A 17,510-nucleotide genomic window follows, 5' to 3' on the forward strand; every position below is an offset into this window, starting at 1 on the left:
TTAAATTAATAATGGGGGTATTTCTATCATATGCAGATATCCAATGATGATTGCTGGGTAATATGTATGCTGATGTAGTCCAATGTCAAGTCTATACTTGATCACATGATGACTTTGTCCATCTAAGCGCTATACATGGTTTAGAAAGCCTTCTCTTTGACCTCTCAAACTTTCCCAATACAATGGCCTAAGTAACCCATTCAACTGTAAAATCCAGCACAATGTTGGCCATAATAGCTCGGGGGCCCATCATAACTACCTTGCATCACTGAAGTGGATGTTGGAATAAAGACGAGGCCAGAGCTGGAAATCTCAATCCAGACCTGCTCATTGATGACTGGGCCACACTAAAAAACTTTCAAAGTCATTAGATCACTGTGTTGTTCACACCATGCCACCCTGAGCCTCATCATTGAGTCTTAAAGTTGCTGTGCTTTGCAGACTATATGGCTGATCCCCTGTCTGCTCTCCAAACTATATTTTGTCATGAAAACACACTAGGAGTGACATTAGATTATTAATACTGAAGCACTGTCACATCTTAATGATCCGGATATGAAGCATCCATAGCGACCAGTAATTTTTTTATAGTAAAGACTGCACTGACCATTGAGCTATCTTAAGTGGATTTAAGTTCAGTGATTTATAATCCAGTGAACTGAAGCGAAAGAAAAATGGATGTATCATTTGCAAGAAACAACAAATACATCTCTTTAAGCTCTAAATCCAAACAAAAAATATTTTAAACATAGAAGAAGCATTTAGTATTGCTCTGAAAACCTGCACAAAAAGACTGTTAGGGTCAACTTAATATGCAGAACTGGGTCAAGCTGATTAGGCTGAGCAACATGTTCAATAGGAGTTTCTGGAAAATGGACACCAACATGCAATACCAAACGTCAACTGTTAACAGAGTCTTTGTAATCAGTAATTTAGAGTTTCATAAATACTCACAGGTCTTTTAATCTTACACCACATTTTGTTTGTTAAGAACACTTTAGTTAATTATTAAATTTGAGAGACTTCCTTGTAGATTATAACCATTGTAATGGTTCAGTTAAAGCAGAGTACATCAACAGAAGGACTATTTATACCCCTATGTAATAAAGCGTCCTCTAAAAAATATAAATGGTGTAACTGCTTCACTGTTCATTGGCATCAAAGATTATTCAGTACAGTATATTGTAATATATTCAAAAATGTATATATAGTTATCTTTAAGAACTTTCAAGTCTAGTCAGATTTTTTTATACAGCTAAATATCACAAATCAAAACACCTCAAGGGGGATTTACAATCTGTACAGTGTGCAGCAGCCTCTGTCCTTCATAGGCCCTGGATCATAACATGCCTTCATCTTTTCACATTCATAAAGACAACAAAAAGAATAACTGCATATAATGTACTGAATGTCAATGTCACACATGTGTGCCTGTGTCCACACAGAGCTGGTATGACCCGTAAGACCCAATTCCCTATAAATAAATATGTGCCACATCAAAGCGGTCCAATTTTCTGCTCATTAGTCACTGCTCAAGTGTTATAATTACTGTAATTGGTCTAGAAAACTGATGCCAGCTCAGTACCGTTCTGCATGCTTGAGTAGCTCCACTCAATGGTCCTATGGATGCAATGCTGCAGGCAACAAAGGAGTCGTGGACAAACACCACTGAGTGCTTCTGAGAAATGGTCTTCCATTCCCATTGCTTTTCTGGTCACATTTGGTCTTTACACTCCACTTGTTTTTCCGTTTTCCCTTTCATACACCTTTCCGTCTTTTCATTTGGTTTGTTTGCTCAGTCTCTCTTGGCATGCTTTGAACAGTAGTTTTGAGGAAGATTACTAAATTGGACAAGGAAGTTACACCAACATTTTAGACAGTTACATGTCTAATCCCGTGAGAGAAAACCACCTGACTAAAACAAAGATTGTCTGCTTTGACTCACAAGCTCTATATTTCTCTGCTTCTTGCCTCTTGGATTTCTTCTCACTCTTTTCTTTAGCACAGAAACTGTAGCCACATCACTGACAAAACAGTAAGGGTGAGGGAACTACGATATGCCCTACATGTTGACTGAGCTGCATACTGAGTCTCTGAAATACAGCAGCTCATTTGCAAATTAAATCCCAAGATCAAACAATTTTCCAAGCGATAAATGTGGACTTATTTCTAAAAGCAAATGCAAACTTGGGTAAGAGACGATTACAGGTAGAAAGCTATTACCTATATAGACTTAGCCTGGCATCTCTAGACCACTTCAAACTTGAATTAGTCTGAAGCATCTCAGTTCATTTTCGATTTCCAGGGGCCATTATCAACACACGCAGACGAAAATGCAAATAGCAACTGGATCGACCTATAACCAATTACAACAATGAAACATGACATACAACAAATCAGAGCAACAAAATGTAATATGGGAGAGCTCAGTCTGTTTCCAAGGTCGTGCATAGTCAGGAACTGCAGATCTGTGAAAGATCTCTTGAGGATGATCATTTTAAACCAAACCACGATCTTTTTCTAATTCTATCTAGGTTTTTTGTCCCTAAACATATCCACATCTTAACCGCAGCATTGTTACATGAAACATATTTAGTTTGTACAATGTGCACAGTGAAGAAACAACACATACAAATCTTTGCGAGAGTTTCACACATCTCAGGTTCCCATCTCGACACGTCCCATTTCCAAGCAGTGCAAAAAATAGGGCCTGCCAGGTAACCACCTCATATTACAGCTAAACAGCCAAGAAATAAGCAATGCAGCAACAGAATCTTGATCCATATTTGATCTACAGTGCCTAGTTTTACAGTTGTTTTGCAGCCTGTGGCACTGCACCAGACGGACCTGTTGGCTGGGCACAGTTGGATAGGTGTACAACCAATCAGAGCAGTGAAACGTGTGAACTGGCTTTTCAAATCTGGACTGGTGACGCTCCTCTGTCCATCATATAGAACCTGACCTATATTAAATAAACAGTTGTGATTGGCCTGACTGTATCCAAAGATGGTACAATTCTGTCTGAACGGAATATGGGCCGTGTCTGTCTGAGCAAATGAAAACATGAGCTCCGCAGATTCATCTATGTCCCAGGCTAATATAAACACATACAATTTGTTTGTAGCAGTTTCTAAATAAATATATCTTTTCTATCCAAGCTTAACTTTTATTTCCTATAACTATCCCTCCACCCTGTCTCATCCCCACTGAAAAATAATTTCCCCTGTCTCTCGGCCCCAACCCTCTGTCCTGGTTGCCCTCCATCCATCCAAACATTTGTTTTGAAGGCTTCGAAAAGTGCCAACGAATATTTGGCAGGCCGCTATCAACAAGGGTGGCATAGAGCAGCATGCAAATCATTGGGCTAAATATAAGCCAACCTACTTCCCCATCCCTCCCTTGTATATCTCAGAATAACACCAAACCAGCTGCTTTCTATTTCTGCCTCTGCACGCCACCAGAAGATTTATCACAGAAACTGCACCTCCCTCTCATTTTGTCATTTGATCATTTCAGCATCAAACATCATTAAAAAAATCTATTGTTGGTGTCCAGAAGGAAATCAAACCTGGTTTAGCTGCCACACAGCTGAAATAATACTGCGGATGTTTAAGCTGCACAGCTCTCACTGGGGAGGTGCTGAGCTGTCCCAAACTGTTATGTAAGAATTTCCAGAGCATCTCTGACACATGCACAGCATGGTGAACATAACAGCTACTGTAATAGATGATATTCTCTGCCTTAATGCATCACATCTTCCATGAATGGTTCCATTCTACCAAAATATACCACTATCAAATTTACAAAAAGCTGCCCTACAAGACCACAAAGGAGAGACACAGACAATGGATGAAAGATTAAAAGACAGGATGGAGGCACAGCCAGAGGCACTGCCAACAGGCTGGTAATAAACCAACCACTGCTATAACTTCCTGTTAGTCACACAGGTCACAGGAGCAGACAGCATCGGTCCTCCACATGTCTTGCCTGTGTGTGTGTGTGTGTGTGTGGATCAATCTGCAAGATCGTATTATCAGGTTACATACCGGAGCCACTGCAAGACAATACAACAAGCTGCCGAAAGAAACTGGGATACATTACTGTTACATAAATGCACATCACTGCACCAAATTCTATGCATAATGGGAAATTTTGCAGATTTGCAGTCACATTTTATTCATTGTTCCTTATTCTTTGCTATGATTTTTTTTTACATCACTGTTTTTACATTACTTTTGTTTTAGGCTGTCCCAAAATCTAATAAAATGAATGCTAACTTTCTTTCAACAAACCTATCATCCTTTCACTCACTTTCACAATCTACCTGCTGCCTATATCTTCATTACATATCTCTTCTCACAATGAATTGTGAATTGAATTTTGCCACCTACGACTTCTATGAATCTCTCCAGGTCAGCTGGTACCTCTTTTTCAGCTCACTCACACCCACAGAGCTGAGCACAGAAGCTACTTCTTGGCCCTATTTTAGAAGCCACACTGACTCAGCTGCCACGGAGCACCTGTTACAACACCTACTGCATCCAGCAGCCACAGCCTGCTGAAGGCACAGCTTTGAATTTTGCTGTGTTTGTTCTCTCTGTAGCATCTATTTTCTTGTGTGAATGCCAGTCCACAAGGTGACATTCACTGGGTTGTCTTAGATGGAAACTAGCAGAAAGAAATCAGTTTAAGCTGACTCCACTACCACTGGGGATTTAGTTGACGGACAATATAGGGGTTTTTATCTTCTAATCCACATTTTCTATTATGTTGAGAAGGGAAGTGTCTACCTATTCAGCCACCTGGTTTAATACTGACAAATCCAGTTTAATCCTGCCACTGCCTCTCTCCCCTTTAACCTCAGTCTGAGGAAGCGTTATAAAACCTGGCCAGTGGTTACCAAACCATGTTACAACACTTACGCATGACATTATCTAGGGCTTGTACCAATACCAGTACTAGTATCCTTAAAGCAATACCAATACCAAAATAGTACTTTTTTACTAATTTGATACCTTTGTTTTTTTTAACTTATTTGATATCCATCAAATGAGTGGAAGCACTCAGTCTTCCATATTTTATTTTTATCAGTTGTCAGAGTTGAGTAATATAGCTATTTTTTTTATGTTTTGGTGGCATCTTGGCATGCTGAACTGCCAACTTTGTGAAATATACCACATTAGACTTCACCACACCACAGACAGTGTGGGCTGTAGCTGCTGCAGTAGTAGGCTAATCGCACATTGCATTAAATCAAGAATGCTTGTGGTGACTGGTTGAAAGCAAAGCCACATGAATAATCTTGTTTTTTCTTGATCTGGGAACTAAAAAAAGCTCAGTTGAGTACTGATACCCAGCCCTGAAAGCCATTCTTATACTGTAAACATTTTATTAATTTTCCACCTTTAAGGATTACTGCTAAAAACTTTTTGGAAGGTGGGGTCGGAACTTTGGAATTACTTTCTAGATAGCTATATAGCACATAAGTTGAGATCTGGATCTTTGCACTACACAGTCAATAACTCACTTGTTGTGTCAGTGTAGTTTTCTGACAGCCTGTGTTTTGTTTTGGTACTGTGAGTGCATTTTTACAGTTTACCAAAGCGTAACACCAAAACCATACCTATGTATTTCTATGTCTCCCACAATTCAGTTCGACTAAAGAAAGACTCACAGTATATATAAAACTAGCCTCTGACCATCTTTACATAGCCAGTAACATCAGTGCCTGCAGTATGTAGTAGTAGTAGATGTCTCTGCATAAAACTCTCACGGTCTTACCATCAGTACACTCCTCATAGTACCAATCCAGCTCGTAGTAGTCTGCCTTGACAAACCTCTGGCCTCTGGTGAGGCCTCGTCTCTTCATCCTCACTGCTCTGACAGACAGCTGTATTGTTTCCAATGTCCCAGCATACTTAGCTGTAACATCCCTGGCAAAATCCCAGCATGCTTAGAGACAAACTAGTTATGATAGTGTCCGTTAGTCAGTGTCCAGTCCTGCTATCCCAGCATGCTTAGCAGTTACCAGCTGGCAAACGGTCATTACTGGAAAGAGTCTGCCCATTCTAATCATATATCCTTTCTGTCCTGCACTCATTAGTAGCAAACTGTCAGTGTATTATGCTCCATATTTGATGTGGTGCTGGTGCTGTTTCTGCCTGTCATCCCAACGAACCATTACTTGCGTCATCACTTGTCAGCAGGAAAAAAAAAAACAAGTCACTTTATTGTCCCTTCATCCATCGTTTATTCTTCATTGTTTCAGCATGTGTGAGTTGATATCTGCCATCATCCGTCAATCTGTGCAGTCTCTCTTTCCTTTGGTCTCTGCCTGTCCTCATTCTTCTCTGTCCATCAGCTTTCTTTAGTCATTCCAATGCTTCAGAAAAGGTGCTAGATTCTGTTCTCTCAGGTCTCCATCCGTTTATAGCTTCCAGTCAATACATCTTCCCGTGCCCCTTCCAGTTTGTCCTCTGGCTGAATATATTATAATCATTGTCTTCTCTCGTGTCACATTCCTTTCTCAGTGACAGCTCTCGCTGTACACATGGATGACTGCATCTCTAACAATGACTCAATAAACACAGAGATACGGAGAGTGAGAGAGAGCCAGCAGCAGCAGTCACGAGTTTTGCAGCAGAAATGATGATAATGATGACACAGTGGGATGGGTGGGGTCAGAGGATGCCTACAGCCAATCAGAGGGAGCAGTATCACTAGCTTACTCCCGCCCTCCACTTGTATGCCAGCATCTCTCCCTCCCCTCCTCTCCTCTACTTTGTCCTTCTGTGTGGTTTCTATAGTAACAGGCTCAGACTCCAAGGCCTGAGGCTGAGCAGCATGTAGAAGCAGAAAGGAGTGCAGCGTTGGCAGGGGTGACGTGGCTACCCAAAAATGAATGAATACGGCAGGTATTCAAGGATTGGCCATTTTAGCTGGGGAGTGATGAAATGCGCACATGCACAGTGCATGGGAGGCAGAACAATGTTGTGTCATCAGGGCGAAAGCTAAATGCTAAATGAGGTCAATTTCAATGACAATACGAGCTAAATTCAATGCCAACCAGGTTTAAAGTGCTAAAAGAGACTGCTCTAATGCTTATTATTGAAAAATGCAGCATGCTTTTTAAAACTTGGACAAGGAAGCTAACACAAGCCTCAGGCTAATGGCAGACTCAAAAACTGGACTGATACTTACTGAGAACAAATTGGTTTTAAAAAATATGTTCATGATGTGTAAAATCTCCTGCTAAACAAGTGACTAGCACACAGTTTATTACTAATGAGCCAGGAGGATCATATAACAGCTTCAGATATTACTTGTGTAATGTAGTGAGGTTGAATCAGCTACAAATAACAGATTCAGTTACATTTCATAATTTGTTATTACTGTATAAAAAATAGAGCTGCAACTAATTATTAAAAAGGTTAAAAAAAATGTAAAAATCACCACCATTTCCCAAAGCCCAGGTGGATGTTTGCATATATTTTGTTTTGCCAACAACCTAAGTATATTCAGTTCACCTACATAAAGAGCTAAAAAAAAAAACAGAAAACATTTACATTTGAGAAGCTGAACTCTGAGAATTTTTTTGTTAAATTATTAATTGATTATCAAAATAGTTGGCAGTTAATTTAATAGTTGACAACTAATTGATTAATTGATTAATAACCTAATCACTGCAGTTCTAATAAGAATACATAAGAATACATATATGGACATTACTGGGTAACAATGGCAGAGGCCATTTTATTAGGTACGCCTGTAAAATCCAAGGAGTTTTTGATGACACTGTCAGGAATGTGCAAATTCAAATAAAATTTATATATAATGTTTTTTTTTAAGCAATTTTTTTTATAAAAATTAAAACAATGTTTTTTCCATCACAGGTAATGAATTTACAATGGCCTCTTTTAAATGGCTCTTCTTCTATGTACAATATGCATTCATTGCTACTTTTCATATAGTTCTCAATACTCCAGCTATACCAGTTAGACAACCTGCCTCCTCTGTTCAGTGAAACATGTGAGTGTCACATATCACAACATGAAATAGCTTTCTATTGGTCAGTTGCCTCGATGTCATCATCTACTTGTGTCCTTCTCATGCAGCAGGTTACACACTTAAATAAATCAATACCCCTTGGGTGATGTAACAGTGGGAACATGAACCTGTTAACTCTCAGTGCTGTGAAACAGTTTAACCAGCAAGAGATGAATGTTAAGACAGGACAAGTAGGTGCATAAATAAATGGATAAATACTGTAAGCTACTATATATGGGTGTTTTTAAGCGGGGAGCATGCTGTATTATATCAGAGAGAAAATATCTGTAGACCTCAACACAGGTCCTGTGAAAGCTTTATGACCTGCTCCTCAGTCTCAGAGTGTTAATATCCGGCCATCTGCTTGAGGTAATAATGAGGAGCAACATGCCACCAGTCAGGGTGAAAAAAACTGGAAAAATGTGAGAAGAATACAGTTGATAATAGAGTGAAAAAGCTTTATCTTGTTCAATATTTATCAAAACACCCCCTGCAAAATGTCTTGTACTGTTTCTTATGTAACGTGACCTTGTCATTGCCTCTTAGCCTGGCAGGCTATGATGAATGTCAAGGCCAGAGTGACCATGGGGTACAAAGGTGAAGTTACAGTTCTGAGTTAAGCCTATTTATAATACGCTTGATCTATTTCTGGAAACTTTTTTTTTTACCCTGAGTCACAGTTCAAGCAGACATGAATTAGAGCTGAATTATTGATAGAAAAAAACCCACTTAACGTTCCCTCGGTTTACCGTGTGCAGTGTGTGCACGTGTTTTATGTGAGCCTGTGTGTGTTTAATAATTGTGTACAAGTGTGTTAGTGAGTGGTTTACAGCTGGCAACCACAGGGCAGCTCTCAGTTTGATAAGACGAGAGCAGACACGTGCATAAATACACAACAGTGGGCTGAGTGCAAGAGACAGCAAAACATCAACCATCAGAGACAGAGGTATGTTTGTTGTGGCAACCATGACCAGCTGTCACACTCCGATAGGCAGATGGCCAGTTCTCTGTCTGTAATTCCTACTCACTCAAGGTCAGTATAAATCTTAAATCCTCATAGTTACTCTCCAGTAAGTTTCTTCAAGGTTAAATCCAGAAGTATCATTTTCTGTCCCTACTGCCTAACATTAATTCTGTGAATTTCAGGAACATATTAACGCTTGTATGTTTAAGGGACCATATGCTTAATAAGGGGGCAGTAACACTGAGCGGGAGGTTTTTAAAGTGGGTGGTGGGCCTCTGCAGGAGTGACAGTGACAAAAATATTACATCAAGTATCGAAAAGAGATCACACAGAATAGCTTAGATGTGTCTGATCTGGTTAAAGAGATTGTTCAGAGCTACAGTATCAGAGATACAGGAAATTGTTTTTGCCACTTTCCTATAGTCAAAAACTCATAAATGCCTTTAGGAATCGAGCAAAAGTAAGCAAGTAAACAAAGAGTGGGCATCTATTTCTGAGCTTTGTCTGGACGGAGGCACACAGTTTAGACTTTGAAAACCCCTGATCTAAATCAACGGTGTTTGATGAACTTACAGAAGTACTTGAGGGTCTCCTCTATCTGTTCAGCGGTGAGGTCGAGGGCAGAGTCGGGGGCCACCAGTGGCGTGTGCAGCCAATCATCTTGCTCGTAGCCGAAGATGGTGTCGGCCCTCAGTTTGTAGACGGGCAGCTGTTCCTCCAATAAACTGATAATCTCAAGCTCCGGCAAATCAGTACTGTTACACACATCTGTACAGAAAGAGAGAGACAGATGTTTTACAGTATTTATTATTTACTCAGGCAACATGTTATGATGTCATGATATATAGGCATAGTCATCCTATTGCAGTGGACAAAGGTAATACTGTCTTTTGTAATGATTTAGATTAGATGAGCTCTCTTCATTCATAATCCATCCAAACAAGACATTTCATCAGTCCATTAAAATCTCACAGCATATGATGCCCTCTAGTGGTAACTTGAGGAATGAACCCACCACTTCCTGCATCTTTGGTATAGCACTCAAAAATAGAGACCAACAAAAGGTCAGATTCATTTTTGTCAATTTGCATCTTCAGTTACATTAATCAAATGCCCACTGTGGGGTGAGACTGTACAGTTCATTTCCTTTAGTTGTTAGATGGCAACAAATGTGAATAGAATCCCATGTGTTGTGCCACAACCTCATCTTACTGGCTACAATAATGATTTTCCAGGCCATATTATTTACGCCAGGGATTCAACCTTCAACCAGCTGCAATCCCTCAGAATAATCACGATCCATTCCCACCTGAGACTGTTCAGAGATTACTGTATAACACATGAAAGCAACCAAACTCACACAGGCAGACTAATGTTCTTACAAACACTCAATAAAATATATTATTAATTTTCATTACTGGTACAGGCAGTGTAAGGTAAAAAAAAAATCCTCCAGTCAGTAACATTTAACATTATTATGTTACAAAATGTGAATTTTGCTTTTTTCCTCTGAGTTTGTGTCTGTTCAGAAAATTATGGTTTATGTTGTTAATTGTCTTTTGGTGTTGGTTTACATTTCTAACCATTAGTCTGGTTGCCGTTACAATTCCTGAGGCCCACTGAGTGAGTGCTTGTCCCTCATACTGAATGTCTTTTAGGGGCTGACGTCACTGAGAGCTGCTTCCTGGCTCTTATTCCGTGCTGCTTGCCACAGTATGTTGTTAAATTATTTTATTCTCCAAAACAACCTAGCGACCCCTGGAAATTATCTCACAACCCCCAGGTTGAGAACCACTGATTTAGTCCCATGGATCCTACAGATAGTAATGCAACAGCATTGTAAACCCAAAAACACATCTTTTTCCCTTAAATATACATGTTTTACTGTATATGTTACATTACTTCTCTCATATCTGTGTATCCAAGAGAGATTTATTATCTAGAAGAATAAAGAAGGATGTCTTTTAAACATTCTATGAAAAGCTACAGAGAAATTGTACTGTTCACAGTAATCAAACAATTTATTTCCCTTTATTTCCTATGGGATAAAAATAAAAGACCTGCAATTATTTGTACACCACAAGAAGTGCTCTTTGACATGGCAACTTAACCAGTCAACAAACTCTCCAAAACAAAGTCAATAGCAGCCTTCTACTAAAAACCCCTGAGTCAACCAGACAGCCACATTTGTATGCTGCTGTGGAAAACTGAATAATCTTACCTAAGCTTTTAGCTATGTGCCTCCCTGTTCACACATCAGTTCAGTCTGCTATTAAAAGGGGTTATCCATTTAGGACTCCAGTAGAAAGCACATTTTCTCTGTTCACACACAGAATTGAGGTTTTAATCATGTCGTTTTCTACAGAAATGTGGATTTGAGAGGGTTTTGGATGGACAGAATTAGCTAGCACATGAGAATTAACATACAGTAAAAATAAAGTCCTTTGTTTCTCTGTCTCCCTCTATTTCTGACTCTGTCGCTTCCCTCTGCTGTCTGTCTCTCCCTCTCTCTGTCTGTCTACATGTATGTCTCTCGAACAATGCTGTCTCTCACAGTTTGCTAATCCAGAGTGAATGACTGACTGTGCTGAAAAAGGGAAACACACACACACACACACACACACACACACACACACACACACACACACACACACACACACACACACACACACACACACACACACACACACACACACACACACAGAGCAGCTGGAGAATCATTCAGCTAGCGTAGCCAATGAGGTTTCAACACAGATGTGAGTACTGAATTGCAATTCCAACCAATGCCATTAAGGGAAAAGGGACATTTTATAATTAATTTCCATTTTTAATCATTTGTGCCACCTCAGAATAGTGTGGTGATTCTCAGAAAAATATCCTCATTATTATCTTTGGTAAGTCATAAATTGATTTGAATCAATCAAGATCAATAGCACCAATTCCTCAATTTTTTAACAACACACTGAATCAGTGGTGCCTTTTGGACAATACCATTATCAATACCATTACGATAAGCCAGATTTTAATTAAGCGTCCCTGTGAAGCAGTAGGCATATGAAGTTTAAGATGAACTCTTTGGTCAGAATGACAAGATTTCTCCTCTGCACTGATATGAAATATGACTGATGCACTTCAGCTCTTAAATGAGTACTGATAGGACATGGATGAGGATAATAATAGCACCAGCCATGCTGTGCGCGCTGACAAAAGGTCAATGGGGACTGTAAAAAGTGTGTGTGTCCTTGTGTATGTCAGACTTGACAAAAAGAGAGAAACTGAAAAACTATCGTTTGTTTTACCAAGTCAGTAGTCACTTGAGGCACCCTGTATGAATGCGTCCATTTATCTAGTTGTCATTTAGCTGGATGTTATTTTCACAGTTTTTAAATGGAAACTATTGCTAAATAAGTTTCAAAGAGTGCAAAAGGTTAACCAGGACTGTTCAAAGTACAAAGTAAATGGACTGTCTATTGTAAGTGCTGCTGACTTGTGTTGCTCAGAATTTCTTTTGATAGTTGACTGTGTCACATGACATCTTTTACAGACCACAAGTAATGAGCAAAACAGGGACTATTTTACAGTCAAGCAGGTGAATAGTAAGGATTAATAGGTACAAGAAGTTTTGGAATTGGTCAAGCAGACTGGCTCAGCTAGCAGCCATGAAACAGGCTGCAACGGTCAGAAATCTACTTGCCCAAAGTCAATTCTTACTTGCACCTGTAGAAATGGTTTTATTTATTAGTGGTTATCAAACAATGCCTTCAAGGAGCCACATTGATCTGTGTGTACCCAGGTCAATCCCCTCCTGTTGAACAGCAATCACACTAAAGTATGCAGCGAACGGCTGTGTAATCGGTTTCGCAATTACCTGACTTTGTACAAGCACCAGCAAAGTCCTCTGATCTGCCATCCAAGCAAGATGCTGTTGGCTCTTGTTATGGCACTCCAGCACTGTTTCAGAAACTTAATGTGCCTATCTGCCTTGTTCTCAAACTCACAGCAAACTTTATAACAAATAGTTAGAATCTCACCCACATCCTCCAACACCCCCAACTAAACACCTGTTTCTGTGATAACTGAAATGCTCGCTTGTGCTTCTGCTCATAAAACTGTCTTTACCCACGAGCACTGTCCTGTGAGAGCTCAATCAGTACTGCGCATGTGTTACTCTCAACAGAGATGAGACAGAAGCGAGATGGCTCATTCCTTAGCTACTTCGATCATCAGCACTGGAAAAAAAAACAATGTGTTTAATTCTGTTTTTACCTTTGCTTGGGCAAGTGAGTAGCTGGATCCACTAACCTGCTGGGCAAACCAACTGTTATTTTTGAGCCCTACTGTCACTGTGTCACTTTGGTGTTTTAACATGTTAATTTGGATTTGAGTGGTTGTCAATAACAAACTGAACCTGTCCGTGGCAAAAACAAGCACTTTCAATATACGTACTTTGATGGCTACATTTACCCCCAAAGATTAAGTTGTAGCCATCGCAACTTGTTATACAGCTGCTAGATTACTGGACAAATTCCATTACCTATTAGACATGTTAACCCCAAAATATGTTTTAAAAAATACACACACGCACACACACATACTCACACACACACACACACACACACACACACACACACACATATATATATATATATATATATATATATATAAAAGAAAAGAAAAAAGAAAAAAGTGAAAAATGAAAAAAAACAAAAGTTGAGAAAAGTTTGGGATCAATGAACACAGCTGATATATGACCAAGAGAAGTTCAAGTCCAACATTCAAATGTAAATATAGACTGCTGGCACAGAGGACACAACCTGCAGGGTCACATGAACATTAGCAGCAGCTAGTAAGCAACAGACCAATAAAGTTCAAGTTCAAATGTAAGAATAGGTCGCTCTCACACTGTCAGACTGATCAATAAACACACCAACATGTGCAGAGGACACAGAGTCAGAAAGGCACAAAATTCCAAACTCAAGATCTGGTAAACAATAAATATCAAGCAGAGGTGCCAGTGTTAAAGCAGAATTTGCTTACTACCAGCTGATCCACATGAGGACCAACACTTCATGTAGGCTATAGAATAACTAAGTGTAGTATTCCTGAAGTGAGACCCAAAATTAGGTCACCAAAGAGAAGAGGGGAATACAAACACACAGGCTGGACTGAAACACAACATAAATAGTGCTTGGTGTAGATAAGATTTTGGAGATGTTGCTAAACAGAATAGGACACATTCAAGTGCAGCTCCTCTCATGTCCAACATGGCTGCCTCCTATAAGTTACTACAGTACAGTTATGCCACTTGTGGTCAAGTTATAGTTAAAGAGCCAAGTAGAGAGTAGCTGGAGACAACTTAAAATGTAAAGCTTAAAGGCAGGGTCTGAAATATGTAAAATAATGAACTTTTACAGGCAAGTCCCTGAAGCTCAATTAACCATACAAGTCTGAAAAGTCAAAAAACAGCTGACTGATTCACAGAGACAGGAAGACAGAGCAAAAGACAAACAAAGGGAATACATAAAGACAGAGGCAGTGAGAGAAACACTATCCAGATGTTACCCAGGCAGTCATAAACTTGACTAGAGATCAGCTGAAACGGGCAGAAAACCATGCTGCGCACGGTGTACTCACTCATGGTGCCTGAAGCCCGACAACCACCAGCTCTCCTGCCCTCCAATCACATTTTCCACTGGACCAGGAGAGGGCAAGGTCGCAAGAAAGAACACAGAGAGAAAGAGTGTTGGGAGGGTGAGAGACAGGAAGAACGAGGGAGACGTTGCTAAAAGTTTTAGAGGACGGCTCTGGCTGTAAGAGACTGACAGAAAGAGAAGAGACGAGGGAGGGAGGGAGGAGTGAAGAGGAGAAGAGACCCGAGCCAAACTGGTTCGTCATGCCTGACATGCCAATGACGGTATTCACATGGACCGCCTCTCTCTCTCTCCCCCTCCTCTCTCTGACAGCCAACAAACCCAGCTGGACTCTTCCTACGAGCTCTAACTAAACACACGTGCACACTCTTCCTATCCTGCTTCAGTATAAACACACTGCAGGTAACAGAAGCTGTTCCTACTATTTGTCTTTCTAGCTTCTCCAGCAAACAGTTCTTCCACACTCTTAGAAATAAAGGTGCTAACTATAACCATAAAGCGTTCTTCCTTTTATAAAGGTTCTGCTTAGAACTCTTTCAGGGAATTCTACCTAGAACCCAAATAAAGGGTTATACCTCAAACCACATGAAAAAGGGAAAGAAAGCCCAATGGGCCCTTTTCCACCAAATTAGCTCTGTTGTTGTTAGATCTTGAACCAGTTCCATTCTAGGTTCTGGGAACCTTGGTATTATCTGGTGAACCAGGCCACAAATCCACCAGTTTTGGGTGGAACCATTATAATAAAGGATGTCATTAACAGAAGGCGTTGCACAATGCACAATGACCTGTAGAATCTGAAACACTAACTTTGGTTCCCCAGGATCTACTATGTTTTGGTTCCAACTTTTTGGGTATTGAACCAATTTATTTTTGATGGATATGCTCTGAACAGTTCAAAATTAGATCTTTCCTGTTTTTCAAAAAAGGTCTGTCCCTTTCTTCAAGAAAAGGATTCTGGAAGAACCCTTTAGGAACCCTTATTTCTACAAGGGCAGAAAGTTTCACATGTAAAGACACAGACCTGAAGAAAGACACTAAGGACAGTAAATACAAGTGCAAAACACTCCAAACTGGCAGAGCAACAGGTCACGAAACAGATTTAGCCCAGTTACAGCAGTAATCATGGCCTGTACAACACACAATGCTGCAGCAGAAAAACTGCCAAAAACCCACTCGGTGTGTTTTTCATGTAATCCTACAGATCACAGAGTGTTTGGCTCTGAATGGCACCTGATATCAGTAAATAACTTCCTAAGCTTGTGTGTGTAAAGGTCTCACACTAATCAGTTTATAATTACTAGTTGCTAAATTTCCTTTGATTTCAGTTGTTAGCGTGTTTCACAAGTAGTTAAGACCTAAAAAGTAAGGGAACAATGTTCAAAGGTTTTATTTTCGAAATGTGAAGTTTTTAATAGCAATTCTGAATGGAAATTTCACTTGGATTTATGTACTTCCCCGGGTGATATGATGCCTGGTAAAACCAATCCAGCGAAAAAATCTGATTCTGGTGAAAAGTAACTCTGGAAATTAGCAACACTTTGAGAATTTTGCATCACGCTTTCCTTGAAATTATTCAGGCACTTTGTGGATTTCTGGTGAGTGGATGTTTTCAATGTGCCCATTTCATCCACATTTTTTGATTTTAACAAATTCAATTTTTGAAAATCATATTTTGGATAGTTTGAATTCCACACTATATGTATTTCTGAAAAAGAAACCTGATTAGGGGAAACTAAGATCTATTAACACTTGGAGAACCAGTTTTCCCCTTTGGCGCAATTCAACCAAACCCTTCAATATTATTCTCATGGAGCTGAGGCACAAACCTGTCCAGAATTAGACCGGATTAAATTTGAAAGCTGCCGCTGGTCACAGAGAGTATGCACATGTAGTACAGGAGAGTATGACAACATGCTCAAATATCACTGGCAGCCTACAAGATCTACGTGCTGTGCTGAGGTGTTCAAATGTCACCAACACTGTAAATCTCAAGTCCAGTTTGACTGCAGATGTAAATTTCAACCACAAGAAATGCAAGCACACAATATTATTAAAGAGCGCTTAACGGGAAAAAATAACAGAGAATGAGAAATACTTCCTAATATTTACTGAGTATTCTGTTGCCCAATAATAATTACACCACATGCATAAGAACAGACAATAATTTTCTACACTGGTATCAAAATTACATTACATAACAAAACTGTCCATACTTTGGTCTTCAGTGAACTGACAGCCTTGTTGTGGCCTGTGGCCTGAGTCAGTCCAGCACCTGGAGTCTATTGGCACAAGCTGCGAACCATAACCTGCCAGACATGACAGCACTGGTGGTTAGGTTGTCACCGAAAGGTGCTGTACTGTGCGTATGATTTCATTACCGCATGGTTGAACAACATATGGTCATTTGTTGGTTTTGTCAAACAACAGTCAAGATTTTGAGCAAAGCTGACCATTTCTCATTTTTCATCAGAGAAACTGTTCAAGCTGGCATATCCCACAAATGTAAGATCATTTTTTTCTGATTCACTGTGAGGTTTTGATAAAAAAAAAACAAAAAAAACAAAGCATACCAAACAATGTGGGAAGTAACATTTTAAAATATTCTTTTAAACTTTTTTGGGATGTGGGACGACAGGCAGTTTTACTGGGGGAATTCTAATTTAACTCTACTGATATCCAATGTGTTTGAGTTGAGGTGATATTTTTGTATAACAAGAAAATAAAAATGCTAAATGTTTAGCAGGAATACAACAACTGACTGTAGGTTGTAAAAGTTTTTTTTTTTGTTGCAATCTTTTAGAGCTTCTATTGTGTTGTAAAAACAGACGCAAGAGCAGCAAACAATCAAG

General features: G+C 39.6%; 1 protein-coding gene across 3 annotated transcripts in view; it reads right to left on the minus strand.

Moving 5' to 3' along the window:
• Nucleotides 1–17,510, minus strand: part of trak1a (trafficking protein, kinesin binding 1a) — a 46,092-nt gene that overhangs the window by 22,153 nt on the left and 6,429 nt on the right. The window contains exons 1-2 of one of the 3 annotated variants that reach the window (XM_084726208.1): nucleotides 14,645–14,828; nucleotides 9,584–9,778 (exon numbers count right to left, since the gene is read on the minus strand). In XM_084726208.1, coding sequence (XP_084582334.1) covers nucleotides 9,584–9,778; nucleotides 14,645–14,648 — 199 coding nt within the window. In that variant the 5' untranslated portion in view covers nucleotides 14,649–14,828. Of the gene's footprint in view, nucleotides 1–5,781; nucleotides 6,581–9,583; nucleotides 9,779–14,644; nucleotides 14,829–17,510 lie in introns of those variants that run through there. The other 2 variants (XM_084726210.1, XM_084726209.1) reach the window with 2 other exon arrangements.

Source organism: Lutjanus erythropterus, chromosome 9 (genome assembly GCF_056507025.1).
Source record: "Lutjanus erythropterus isolate fLutEry1 chromosome 9, fLutEry1.hap2, whole genome shotgun sequence".
Lineage (NCBI taxonomy): Eukaryota > Metazoa > Chordata > Actinopteri > Lutjaniformes > Lutjanidae > Lutjanus > Lutjanus erythropterus.